The sequence below is a fragment of the Capricornis sumatraensis genome, chromosome 1 (assembly GCF_032405125.1).
Source record: "Capricornis sumatraensis isolate serow.1 chromosome 1, serow.2, whole genome shotgun sequence".
Classification (NCBI taxonomy): domain Eukaryota; kingdom Metazoa; phylum Chordata; class Mammalia; order Artiodactyla; family Bovidae; genus Capricornis; species Capricornis sumatraensis.
This window is the reverse complement of record NC_091069.1, coordinates 14,103,141-14,116,045: the sequence shown is the minus strand read 5'-3', so window position 1 is coordinate 14,116,045 and position 12,905 is coordinate 14,103,141. Positions and strand designations below refer to the sequence as shown.

General features: G+C 61.0%; 1 protein-coding gene across 3 annotated transcripts in view; it reads left to right on the top strand.

Annotated features, from left to right (window-relative positions):
• Positions 1 to 12,905, top strand: part of DAB2IP (DAB2 interacting protein) — a 136,712-nt gene that overhangs the window by 108,114 nt on the left and 15,693 nt on the right. For all 3 annotated transcript variants that reach the window (XM_068982910.1, XM_068982920.1, XM_068982928.1), the window contains 7 exons: positions 257 to 410; positions 2,022 to 2,120; positions 2,918 to 3,472; positions 6,341 to 6,485; positions 6,577 to 6,721; positions 9,300 to 9,536; positions 11,058 to 11,259. In XM_068982910.1, coding sequence (XP_068839011.1) covers positions 257 to 410; positions 2,022 to 2,120; positions 2,918 to 3,472; positions 6,341 to 6,485; positions 6,577 to 6,721; positions 9,300 to 9,536; positions 11,058 to 11,259 — 1,537 coding nt within the window. The remainder of the gene's footprint in view (positions 1 to 256; positions 411 to 2,021; positions 2,121 to 2,917; positions 3,473 to 6,340; positions 6,486 to 6,576; positions 6,722 to 9,299; positions 9,537 to 11,057; positions 11,260 to 12,905) is intronic.

Sequence of the window (12,905 nt, the reverse complement as noted above, 5' to 3'; positions counted from 1 at the left end):
GGACCGGGGGTGGGGGCTGGGGAAGGTACCCAACCCTGGAAGGCTGCCTGGGTCGGGTCTCCTCTTCCCTGCGGGTCTCTGACTCCAGCACCACCATCACCCCCCACACCCCCGAATCTGCCTCAAGACAGAAAGGACTGTGGGTGTTGAGGGGTGTGATGGCCTCTGCAGGGGGTTCTGGGCAGGCCTCCTGGGAGAAGAGGGGAAGGGAGGGGACAGGGCAGGCTGACCTGACACCCCTGCTGCCCACCCCCAGGTCTCATCTGATGCCCAGGCTGAAAGAGTCTCGCTCCCACGAGTCCCTGCTCAGCCCCAGCAGCGCAGTGGAGGCGCTGGACCTCAGCATGGAGGAGGAGGTGGTCATCAAGCCCGTGCACAGCAGCATCCTGGGCCAAGACTATTGCTTCGAGGTGGGTCCGGGGGGGCGGGGCGGGGCAGGCCCAGGTGTCCTCCCACAGGAGGCCAGGTCTCCTTCAGCCGCCCTCCTGGAGTGTCCTGTGGCCTCCACTCTTCGGGGGCAGTGGCCAGAAACTGTCAGAGCTTTTGGACTCCCAAGAGACCAAGTGGAGCTGGGAGATGGGGGCTTCATTCCTGCCTTGTGGTCTCCTTGGAGGCTGACCAGCACTGTCCCCCATGTGGGGATGTGCAGGAGTCCCGAGTCGGTGGAAGGGACATTCAAGGCGTATGTGGAAGGCTCAAGCCTGCTCACCTCTCTGCGAAACTCCTCCACTGTGGTGTGGGGGCGTGGAGAGAGCACCCCCTTCTCTGGCCTCTGCATAATAAGAGCCAGGATCTTTTCATGCCCCGCCATTCTGTGACCTGAGGTGTGAGGGCAGAGGGGCTGCCACCCCGTCCGGCCAGGCTGTTCCCTGGGGATCCCTGTCCAGTGCTTCCTGTAGACGGGGAATCTGGCCCAGAGATGTCAGAGCTCACGAGGCCAAGTCAGGACCCGGATAACTAATGTCGCAGGTGTTCCTGGGAGTTCCTAATTGCTTCTCTAATTATTCGTTTTCTCTTCCCACCTCTGTCTCTGGGAAGCCTCCCACCCCCGACGATCTTGCATAATTAGGGGAGCTTTCTGATAGAGGCATGAGCATGGAATTGCTGTGGCAACCTCCTGGCGCCCCCAGCTCCAGGGGAGACTGGGGTGGTACCTGGCACCTTGCCCTAGCCCTGTGCCCCCTTGGGTGCTATTTCTGGTTCAGGACTCCTGGCCCTACTGGAATCCCCCTGGGCTCCGATTTCTCTGTCTGGGGTTGGGGGCGCCTGATGCTAGTTGCCCACTTGTGTAAAGCAGGAGATGCTGTGTCTTGTATGGCCCATGAATGGCTGGATAGGGCCCTCAGCAAGGTGCAGAGGACAGTGGGACAGAGTAGGAGCAACTTGGGCTGGGCTTCCTCTCCCAGAGAAGATGGGAGGATGAGCAAGCCAGACAGGGTGGGGAGGGTAAGGGTTCCAGGACAGACTCCAGGGCCCAGCACACCCAGAGAGACCATTCGCGGTTCTGTAGTCCGGCCTCGAATAGGTTAGCTCTTTGTGACCACCACTGCCATCCCATTCAGCAAGAGAAGCATCGTCAGCAGGTGTCAGCTGAGGACCAAGGCAACCCTGAGGCTGACCCGCGGTTGTCTCCGGGGTGCCTGTGGCTCCAACGATAGAGGGAGACCTCAGGGTCCTCCGATTCACGCAGGAGCCCATGCCTTCTGTCTCCACCATCTCCAGGAGAATGAGGGTGGGCTCAGAGAGATGCTTTTCTGAGGACAGAGGGCCCCGAGGCAGGACTCAAGCGCCAGTTGGCACAGGGCTGGGCACTGTCCTGTCACCATCCTGCTCCGGGACCACAGGCCTTGGGGCACCACCTGCAAACATAAAATCCAGGAGGCACCGTGCATCTCATCCTGTCTCCTCCCTGAGGCTGCGGTGCCGTCAGACCTGGCAGCCGGTGTGCCTCCCCCCTGCCCCAGCCCTGGAGGTTCTCCATCGTGCCTCCCCCTCCCCGTGACGCTGTGCTGCCCCCGCAGGTGACGACGTCCTCAGGAAGCAAGTGCTTCTCCTGCCGGTCAGCAGCCGAACGGGATAAGTGGATGGAGAACCTGCGGCGAGCCGTGCATCCCAACAAGGTGGGCCTGTGTCCCCGGACCCCAGAGTGCGGGGCGGAAGCTGCACCCCGAGCAGAGCACAGGCTCCGACTCGAGAGAGCAGAGGGTGGGGGCTCTGGAGGGGGCTGGGACTGGGGGGGGGTTGGGGCCGGAGTGGGCCACAGTGCTGGGCTCGGAAAGAGGCTGAGCTGCACACTGGGGAGGCCAGGCCAGAGAACCCAGGGTCGGCCTTTTGGATGCCGGTGTCCTGTCTGGACCTCTTATACCTCCTTTCCTCCCATGGCCAATGCCTGCCCAGCTCTCCGAGTCTAGCTTAGCCACCAGTCCCCTCCTCCAGGCAAGCACTGTTGGCCCAGGCTGGCACCCCCTGCCCAGTGTCCCCACTGCCCCCAGGCCTCTCCCCAGCTGTCATCACTGCTTCTGGCCAACTTGGCCTGGAGCTGAGTCCTGGTCACTGTGCCATTACTGAGGAAGGACCTCAGCAGTACTTGTCTCCATGTGACTCTGCGGACCAGCAAGCTTCCCAAGAGCCAGTCAACGGCCGCCACGTGCCAGGCGTCGCGCTGGTCTCTTAACTTGCTCTCAGCTTGTGGACTTGCATGACAGAGGGACCTAAGGCTTAGATGATCATAGACGGTTGCTTGCCCAAGGTCAGTGAGCTAGTGTGTGAGGCAGAGCAGAGATCCGGCCGCACTTCCTTCAGACTCCAGAGCCGGCCCTGACCAGCTCTGAGCGCTCTTCCCAGCTCCGAGCTTGGCAGGGGGCCAGGCGCCAGGCTCCTGGTAACTGCGCCCCTCTCCCCGCCCATGCGTGTGCAGGACAACAGCCGGCGTGTGGAGCACATTCTGAAGCTGTGGGTGATCGAGGCCAAGGACCTGCCGGCCAAGAAGAAGTACCTGTGCGAGCTGTGCCTGGACGACGTGCTGTACGCACGCACCACGGGCAAGCTCAAGACCGACAACGTCTTCTGGGGCGAGCACTTCGAGTTCCACAACCTGCCGCCCCTGCGCACAGTCACCGTCCACCTATACCGCGAGACCGACAAGAAGAAGAAGAAGGAGCGCAGCAGCTACCTGGGGTTGGTGAGCCTGCCCGCCGCCTCGGTGGCCGGCCGGCAGTTCGTGGAGAAGTGGTACCCGGTGGTGACGCCCAACCCCAAGGGCGGCAAGGGCCCCGGGCCCATGATCCGCATCAAGGCGCGCTACCAGACCATCACTATCCTGCCCATGGAGATGTACAAGGAGTTCGCCGAGCACATCACCAACCACTACCTGGGGCTCTGCGCTGCCCTCGAGCCCATCCTCAGTGCCAAGACCAAGGAGGAGATGGCGTCGGCCTTGGTGCACATCCTGCAGAGCACGGGCAAGGTGAAGGTAGGTGCCCGGGCCTCAGGCGGGACGCCGCCTCCCGCGGGCCCCGTGGAAGGCTGGGGGACAGGCGCCGGATGACCTGGCGGTCCCCGCGTCCACGTCATGGATTTCAGCTCTGCTGGAGGCCCCCGTCATAGCTAGGTGGGCCCCCTCAATCTGGAGCTGGCTAAATCTGGAGCTGCATCCTGAAAGGTGGGGGCTTTGTGCACCCCCTCCATGGTTGGAGCTGATCGCAGAGGCGGGTATGGAGCCCGTGGTCTGCAACATGGCTTGCAGCAAGGAAGTGACTTTAGGGCCTCCCCACTGCCCCAGAGGGCCGGCCCCTCCCTGAGGCTCCAGGGAAGCAGGCCACGAGGCCCACCTCTGCCGGCACATGGGTCCCAGTGACCCAGACACACATCTGGTGTGTTGAGTTATCACACATCGCAGCAGGTGACGGCCAGGGTGTAGCCGTTGTCTGAGCCCCAGACTCCCCCCAACTCCCAGTGCACGCACACGGGGCACACAGTCACTGTCGTAGCTGTCTGTTTGGAGGGCAGCCGCCCCAGCTCTGGACCCCCCTGGAGCAAAGCTTGCCCAAGCCCTCCAGCAGACCCTGCTCCAGGGCTGGAGGGCACCTGCTGTCCTCCCCACCGCCTTCCACCTGCCTCCCTGCCAAGCCACGCCCAGCCCCACCCACTCGCTCGTCTTTGCAGACAGGTCGGCTCCTTCTAGAAGGCTCCGCAGGCCTGCCTGCCCAGCACAGCAGAACATGGTTCCACCCTGCCCCCTGCCTTGGGGGGCCTTGAGGGAGCTCCTCAAAAGGGGTGCAGTGGAGAAAGGCTGAACGTGGGGTCTATCCACGCTGCAGAAGGCTTTGGGTGCCTTCCCCAGGGGCGAGCCTCTGCTGTCCAGACATGGCATGACTTGTGGCCTGTGGTGGGGGTGAGGGACTGCCCTCCCTGGTCAAGGTCCCAAGCCCTCAGCCTGGGCTTGGAGGGAGACACAGGTTGGGGGTCAGGCCTCAGCCCCCAGGCAGAGCCCAGGGTGTGCAGTCCATCAGGGCTCTTATTCTCTCTCTCTGCCTGATCCAGAAGGCCCTGGCCTCCTTTGGGCCCTTCTGGGCCCCTGCCCATTGGGCTCATGGTGGGGGACCAGGAGAGGTACTTCTCCATGGGCACGGGGTACTCCATTCCTCTGTGCTTGAACCACCTCCTCCCCTGCAGAGGGAGGGAGACCAGAGGGAGACCAAGGGAGGCAGCAGGGGTTCCAGCGGCCTCCTTTCCGCCTCTAGGTCTGTCCTTTCAGTAAGCGGCCCCCGAGGGCTGGGCTGGTCTGGAAGGCCGAGTCTGATCTGAAGGGACCTTTGCTCTCAGGCTCATAGCTGAGACAGGAGAAATCGGGGTGCTCACTGTGCACCGGGGCTCCAGCTCCTCAGCGGACCTTCTGAGGGGTGCTGCTCCCCAGCAGCACATCAGGCTGCTGGGGTGATGTGCATCTGAGCTCTGAGCCCCTGGGGAGCTAAGGGGTGAGATGCCTCTCTCCGGAGCACGTGCCGAGGGCTCCGAGTCCTGGGAGAGAGCCTTGGGTGTGCTTTGCCCCCTGTCATCTCCCTCCGCCCCCCCCCCACCCCCACCACTCAGTGCAGTAGGAGAAATGGGCCCTTGATAACAAGACACTCAGGCCAGATTTGGTCCCGGTAGCTGTGTGGCCTTGGACAGGTCAGTTTCCTGTTCTGTGCCTGTTTCTCCACCACCACCACCCCCAGCCAGGTCCTGGCTCTAAGAAGAGCTCCTCCTCACCCCCGCCTGGGCCTCGCACCTACCCCAGGAGCTCAGGAGGGCTGTGGGCATGAGCAGAGCAGTACACGCAGTACTGACGTCTGCTGTTCTTTGTTCAGAGATGGAGGCCCTAGAGGTCACTGGTGGTCAGGAAGGGTCCTCAGGCTGTGTGGTCTCCAGAGAGACCAACTGCCACTCCCCCACCCCGGCCCTCCTATTTCTCCGTTGGCCAACCAGGTCTCCAGGGCCCAGAGTTCGGTTCTGTATTTCAAGGCCCACTTGTGATTTCGAGGGCCCTGAAGTTGGGCATGTTGGATGAGGCATTTCTGGAGCATCAATAGCCCCGGCACAATGCCAGCCACCCGGCCTCTGCGCTGGCCGGCCCCTGCCCTCTGCCCCCACTGCCCCCGGGTCCCTGCCTCCTGCCTGCCTTCTCCCCAGGTCACAAGCCTGGCCGTGGGCGTGAGGAGGCGCAGCCTCCGAGGTGGGGGGTGTTTCCACCTGGAGGGGTGCAGCAGGTTCCTCTGAGCCGCCCTGCAGTCAGGAGGGAAGGCGTGGGCTCAGGCTCCCTCCTGGGTCTGCCCAGGAGCTGTGCTGTAGCCAGGCCACTTCCCACGCAAGCCGAGGTCCATCTCCCTCTGTCTGAGGCCTGGCTCACTGCCTTCCAGGGCAGCTGGCCTGCCTCTCCTTCTTGTCTTCCTTTCTCGTGAGGCTGCACAGAACAAGCCCTTGTCTGGCATGGGAGACCTCATCACAGTAATGGGTGGACAGTCGTAGCTGCTTGTATGAGGGGGCAGGGCAGCCTGTTTGTCCTCTTTAGCCCTGGGATGGGGGTGCTCTTTTCGGTCACCCCACCAGGCCGGGGCAGGGCTGAGCAGAGATTTGAGTCCCACGGGTCCGGCCATGGTGCGGGGGCTCTTGCCTCCCTGATCCGGGGTCCAGCTCAGATGTCACCGTGTCCCCTCATTAGGCTGCCCTGGTGAGACCCAGCAGCTTGGTGATGGAGCAGCCTCACAGAGCAGGGGCTTCTGGCCAGGGAGCGCGGGTCTGGACCCCTGGGGCCTTACCTGCCAGGCCTGCTCAAGTCCACTCTCCTCCCCTGGCTCCACAGGACTTCCTGACCGACCTGATGATGTCGGAGGTGGACCGCTGTGGGGACAACGAGCACCTCATCTTCCGGGAGAACACGCTGGCCACCAAGGCCATCGAGGAGTACCTCAAGCTGGTGGGCCAGAAGTACCTGCAGGACGCACTAGGTAGGGGGTGTGGGCCGACTGGGGGCAAGAGGGTCAGGGTGGGGCATGCCCACTGGGTCCTCACCGCCCCCTCCTGCCCTCTCGGCCACAGGAGAGTTCATCAAAGCGCTGTACGAGTCGGACGAGAACTGTGAAGTGGACCCAAGCAAGTGCTCGGCCGCTGACCTCCCCGAGCACCAGGGCAACCTCAAGATGTGCTGCGAGCTGGCTTTCTGCAAAATCATCAACTCCTACTGGTCAGTGCCGCCCCCACGCCCACTCGGCCCCTACTGCCCAGGGTCCCACCCCGCATCCCTCCCTCTCCCCCCGTCCTTCTGTAGGCTGGGTGCCTAGAGCATGCTGGGCGCTGGGCTGGCCTCTTTGGGCATCCTCCCATCCCGAGAGCTCGGTGGGGAGCCCTCCTCTGTCATTCCCAACAAGAGAGCTGAGGTTTAACAGGGAGAGGGCAGGAAACACAGCTTCAGAGTCGGGGCCCTGGGATTGGAACCCACCTTCTTCTGACCCCGCTGAGTCCAACTGGTCCTTTCTGGGCTCAGACATTGGAGTGTTCCGGAGTGTGTAGGCAGGACGTGGTCTGTGCATTGTTGAGGATTCAGACCCGGCAGTCCCTTACACATGTTGGACAGTGGGTACTGCCTGGCACCATTGTAGGTGCTACGGCTGGACAAGAAGCCAGATGCACAAGGCTTGCTCAAGCACCCCTGGGTGAGTGGATGGCTTCACCTGGGACGCCTCACCTGGCCATGGAAGCTGGTGCTCAGGTTACAGGCTTGGGGTGGCCCCAGCACGCACCTGTGTGGGGCCTGGACACTGGGTGGGCCTCCTGCTGGGACCGTAGAGAACCGAGGAGGAGGACTGGGCTTTTCTAGGACCGAGTTCTGTGGGCCCCTGGCGGCCCCAGAGAGGAGCAGAAGTGTGCGGGGCAGACTGCTCTTCAGGACTGCAGTCTGGGCCACAGTCAGTCCCGGGCCATTCCGTGCAAGAGGAACGTCCCGGCATGTGTGAATGGTGGCCACTGAGCTAGTACAGCCTCATCAGAGATGGCTGCGTGACTATCCAGGGGACCATGCTACCAGCCCCCAGGAGTGGCTTTATTTTCACACTGGAGGAGCTGCCCAGGTTTTTTCCTTGGTCCCTGCTCCAGCTCAGGACCTACGTTCCCTTCCCCACCCGAGTGGCTCTCCTGGCCCCGTTCCCCCGTCCCACCTCTGGCCGTAGCTTGCTTCTCTCTTTGGTCGCGTTCTTCCCTATCCTGCTGGAGGGCCTATGTCTGGCTCCCCTTTGTGGCCCTTCTTTATTATGTCACCAGAGACGGTCGGCTTACTCCCGCAGCCACCCTGGCTCACAGCTCTGTTCCTGTCAGAGTGCCTTGAGCACCCTTGGGATGGGCACCAGAAGGACCTGGTTTTTCTGCTCCCGAAGGACGGGCACAGGCAGAGGCAGGCCTGCAAGGAGACGACAGTCTTGGGTCAGGGCAGAGCCGGTGGGGTCGACGCTGCCGGCCCAGGTCCCCCTGCCCCAGGGTTACACAAGGCGCTCACTGGGGCCTCCCTGGCCCTTTGGGCTGAGCTGAAAATGACCCTTGGCACCGGACCAGGAGGGACAACCAGAGAGTTTGAAGTCTGGAACACACTTCCCACCCTTGGGCTGTGTTTTCACCCAGGGCGGGCCGGGTGTGGGACACGGAAACATATCCGTGGACAGTGGTTTTCCATTTCCTCTTTCTGGCGTTTGTGAAGGCCCCTCTCAGTTCTGCACGAGGCCGTTGATAGATGTTATCACTCAGCGCCTGCCCCCTGCCCAGGCCTGTGCCAGGCGCTTCGGGGGCCAGGGCTCAAGGTCACCTGCCCTCACTTCCTCTCTGGCCACATCCTTGTTGTTCAGCCACGTTCACTGCCTGAGTCTGCTGGGCTTGTTGGGCAAAAGCTTTTCAAGCTGATGAAAGCAGCTTAAGGTCTTGGGGGTCCCCGCCTTTGGATAGATGGCTGTGTAAACTCGTCAGGGGTGGCCTTGTTCCCCTTGTGGGAGTGAGGAAACGGAAGCCTGGGGAGGGCCAGGCCCTGGGGCAGAGCACCCTGGAGCTAGTGGGAGAGCCAGGTGTAGGCAGGGTTCAGAGAGCACCCATCTTCCAGAGTGAAAAAGATAGGAAGGCCTCTGAAAGGCTGGCCTGGTGGGGCCTCGCTGAGGCAGAGTGGAGGTGCTCCGGGGGGACAGCCCCAAGACAGGTGCCGAGAACCCTGCCCACCCTCGCCAGGTCGGCCTAGGGAGGTCGCTGCCCCCGCTTCCCTCCACACCCGAGTTAGCGAGGAGCTGTGTTCTTAGCCTGTGGTTAGGATCCGCCCCTTGTCCTGATCACCCAGCTCTGCTGAGAACCTCAGATCCTGTAACGTTATTGGAGCGGAGGGGGTCCATCTCAGAAGCCGGGGACAGGAACCGAGGAGCGGTGCTCTTGTTTGTGCCGCGTGTCCCTCCTTCTGCCCAAGACCGCACTCCTGCCGAGTCGGGCAGAGGTGAAGCCCCGTGGGGCCTGGCCCCAGTGCTGATGTCCCCTCTCACTCAGCCCCTCTGAGAGACCCACCAACTGCGGCCTGGGCATCCCTGCCCTGTGCTGGCCTGGCTCCCCCAGCGTCCCTGCCCAGCGGATGGTGGATGGAGGAGCGGGCTCAGAGAACTTGGGCATTGGCCCGTCATGTAGCCATCAGGGTGGGCGCGGGACAGAACACAGTTCCATCAGACCCAGAACCAGCTCCCTGCTCTGGTCCCGGCCTGGTGACTGACTCCCCCGCTCCCCCACCATGACCTGTCCCCACACAGCGTCTTCCCCCGGGAGCTCAAGGAGGTGTTTGCCTCTTGGCGGCAAGAGTGCAGCAGCCGCGGCCGGCCGGACATCAGCGAGCGGCTCATCAGCGCCTCTCTGTTCCTGCGCTTCCTCTGCCCGGCCATCATGTCCCCCTCACTCTTCAATCTGCTGCAGGAGTACCCCGACGACCGCACCGCCCGCACACTCACCCTCATCGCCAAAGTCACCCAGAACCTGGCCAACTTTGCCAAGTGAGTGCCACGTCCCCAGCCCACGGCAGGCTGGAGCCCGTCCCTGCCTCCTCAGCCCCACCTCCCTCCGTCCCTCTCTCCTCTGCACCCCAGGCTCCCCTCCGTGGTGCGTTTCCTTAGTTTTCAAGGGTGATAAGGCAAGGTAATATTTTTCCTTCTGCTTCTTTGAATGAACGTTTTATCATAAGGATTCTCCCACATACTTAACATTCACGAGCTTCCTTTTGAAATGAGTGACTAATATGCCTCCAAGGGAGAAGGGCCCATGTCTCCTGAACCCATCTGCTGCGGTTGGGCACCCGGGTGGCTCCAGACTGTCCTTGTCTAAGGGTGCCAAGGACGTCTGTTCGTGAAGCACTTCAGTGTTCTTGTTGTACCTTAGAGCGAGGGGGTGGACACAGACGGGCTGGCTCAGAGAGTGGCTCTCACGAGGTGTGGATCAAGCCCTTCCGGGCCTTCGCAGGGCTGGGCCATGAATCACCGCTGGTCCCCACCCTCCCGGAGCCAACACTTCAGCAGGGAGAGCGGTGATGGACAGGGGCGTGGCCTCCTAGGAGGGCCAACCGCTGGTTGGAAGAGGAGAGAGGGAGGCTTCCTAGAAGATGCGCTCCCCAGCTGAGTTCAGGACGAAAAGACAGAGGTGCAGGCCAGGGAGGGACCAGACACTCTGCCATTCCTGAATTGCCACTTGCTAGGTCGAGAGAGGTGGGAGACCACCCTAGAGGACAGCAGGGACTTGGAGGCCAGGCAGGGCAGTAAGAGCTGCCAGAGGGCTTTGAGCAAGGTGGCCCTCATGTGTTCCAAGTCCTGCCAAGTTCAGCCCAGCAGCAGAGGGGCCAGGAGTGGAGGGCACAAGACTGGCAGCCCTGAGGCCAGGAGGAGAGCAGAATTATGGTTCTGGTAAAGGCAGAGTGGTGGAAGGATTGGGTCAGGGATAATACTGGAGGTGATGGTGATGCAGGAGGCCATGGCTGTAGGTTGTGGGTTGATCAGAAGATGAGGCCAGCAGGCCTTGCCGGTTGACAGTGGGCAGAGGGAGCAGTTGAACACGGCCAGGCTTCTGGATCGGTCTCCTTGGGATGGGGAGTCCCAGAGGAGAGTGCGGCTTTGGGGTGATGAAGGTGACCGCAGACTGGGCCAAGCTGAGGACAAAGGAACGTTCCTGAAGAGGAACGTGTTGGAAGGCTTAGCAGAGAGACCTGGCCAAGTGTGGCTTGAGAGTCAGTTGTGCATCAGGGGCCACAGACATTTGGAGGGAAAGAGGAAGGAGACTGAGACTGGCCGTGAAGGTGGAGTGAGGGCCATAGAACATTCCAGATCCTGGGAGAAAAAGTCCAGAAAGGAGTCTCCAGACTTAGCCATGAGCACCCTGAATCTGTGGGAGTTGGCTGGCTGGGGAGTAAGTGGCGTGGAAGGCAGCCACAGTGAAGGGATGGGAGCCCAGGGGGCGAGGGTGTCTCCGAGAAGTAGGGGGCCTCCCGGGTGGGGCCCAGGGCGCTCACCCTGTCTGCTCGGCTCCAGGTTCGGCAGCAAGGAAGAGTACATGTCGTTCATGAACCAGTTCCTGGAGCACGAGTGGACCAACATGCAGCGCTTCCTGCTGGAGATTTCCAACCCCGAGACTGTCTCCAACACGGCCGGCTTTGAGGGCTACATCGACTTGGGCCGCGAGCTCTCCAGCCTGCACTCGCTGCTCTGGGAGGCCGTCAGCCAGCTAGAGCAGGTGCCTGACCGCTCGGGCCACAATGGGGCAGTGGCTGGGCCCAAGGGCACTGAAGCTGCAGGCTGCGCCTTCTGGAGTAACCACGAGGCCCGAGGCTTTGCCTGTGCGGTAGAGATCAGCGGCCCCGCCAGGGCGCCGGAGCCCAGGGATCCAGTGCAGGCCCTGTCAGCACGCGCTGGGGAGGGATCTCAGCCCTTTCCCTTGGTGGGGAGCACCATGTTCATGCACTGACATCTTCCAGGGGAGCCCACTCTGTGTACTGGGGCTTCGGCTGTGCCTCTGAATGGATGGCATCCACAGGTGAAGGTGTGCTATCCTCCCTACCCATGGGAAGTATAATCAGATTAGCTGTGCCTCCTAAAATGTCCTTGCTCTGGATTTTAAGGCCACTGATACAAAAAAGATGGACTGGAGATGCTGTGCCTCCATGTGTCAGGCAGCAAGTTGCAAAACTTTCCAGAAGTACCCTTGACCAACTGTTGAAACAGTCATTCTGTCAACACCTCTGACACTGCTGCAGGCCCTGTGGCCTGGGTTCCACTGACCCCACAGACCTAGCCTGCACAGTGGGCAGATTCTGGGCAGCAACTGCCAGGCCTGCCAGGACCCACTTCCAGAACCTCTGCTACCCACCAGGGCTCTGAGAGCCCATCTTAAAAAAGTTCAGTTCAGTTGCTCAGTTGTGCCTGACTTTTGGTGACCCCACAGACTGCAGCACGCCAGGCTTCCCTGTCCTTCACCAACTCCCAGAGCTTGCTCAAACTTATATCCATTGAGTCGGTGATGCCATCCAACCAACTCATCCTCTGTCATCCCCTTCTCCTCCTGCCTTCAATATTTCCCAGCATCAGGGTCTTTTCCAGTGAGTCAGTTCTTCACATCAGGTGGCCAAAGTATTGGAGTTTTAGCTTCAGCATCAGTCTTCCCAGTTGAATATTCAGGACTGATCTCCTTTAGGATTGACTGGTTGAATCTCCTTGCAGTCCAAGGGACTCTCAAGAGTCTTCTCCAACACAGTTCAAAAGCATTAACTCTTCAATGCTCAGCTTTCTTTATGGTCCACCTCTCACATCCATACATGACAACTGGAAAAATCATAGCTTTGACTAGATGGACCTTTGTTGGCAAAGTAATGTCTCTGCTTTTTAATATGCATCAGTCCTTCCAATGAATATTCGGGACTGATTACAAAAGTAGCTGCTGCTGAACCAGAGCTGGAAGGCCTCCTGCTCCTGCCCCATCCTTAGGGGTGAGCACTCAGGGCGCTCTGGTGTGCAGCCTTTTAGGTACTTCTGTGCACGTTAGGTACCCACACAGGCAGTTCTTGCCCTTTTCTGTTAAAGTGGGAACTTAGCGTGCACTGCCGCGTGCGTTGCTCACTCTTCTCTCGTGGGCATCTTTCCCCAACCATACATGCCACACACCACTGTGACCTCATGACACAGACTGTCCAATCACGTGACTGCACCATGTAATTCACTGGACACTCAGATCAGTCCCAGCTTTTCACTATGAATGGCCGTTGCAATCATTTCTGCTCCTTTATGTCCATTGCCCTTTGGCTCTGAGAGACCCAGGAGGGAGCAATGGAAATGAGGCTCAGAGCCCTGTCTTCCTCCACAGCTGCCAACACCTGTCACTCTGCC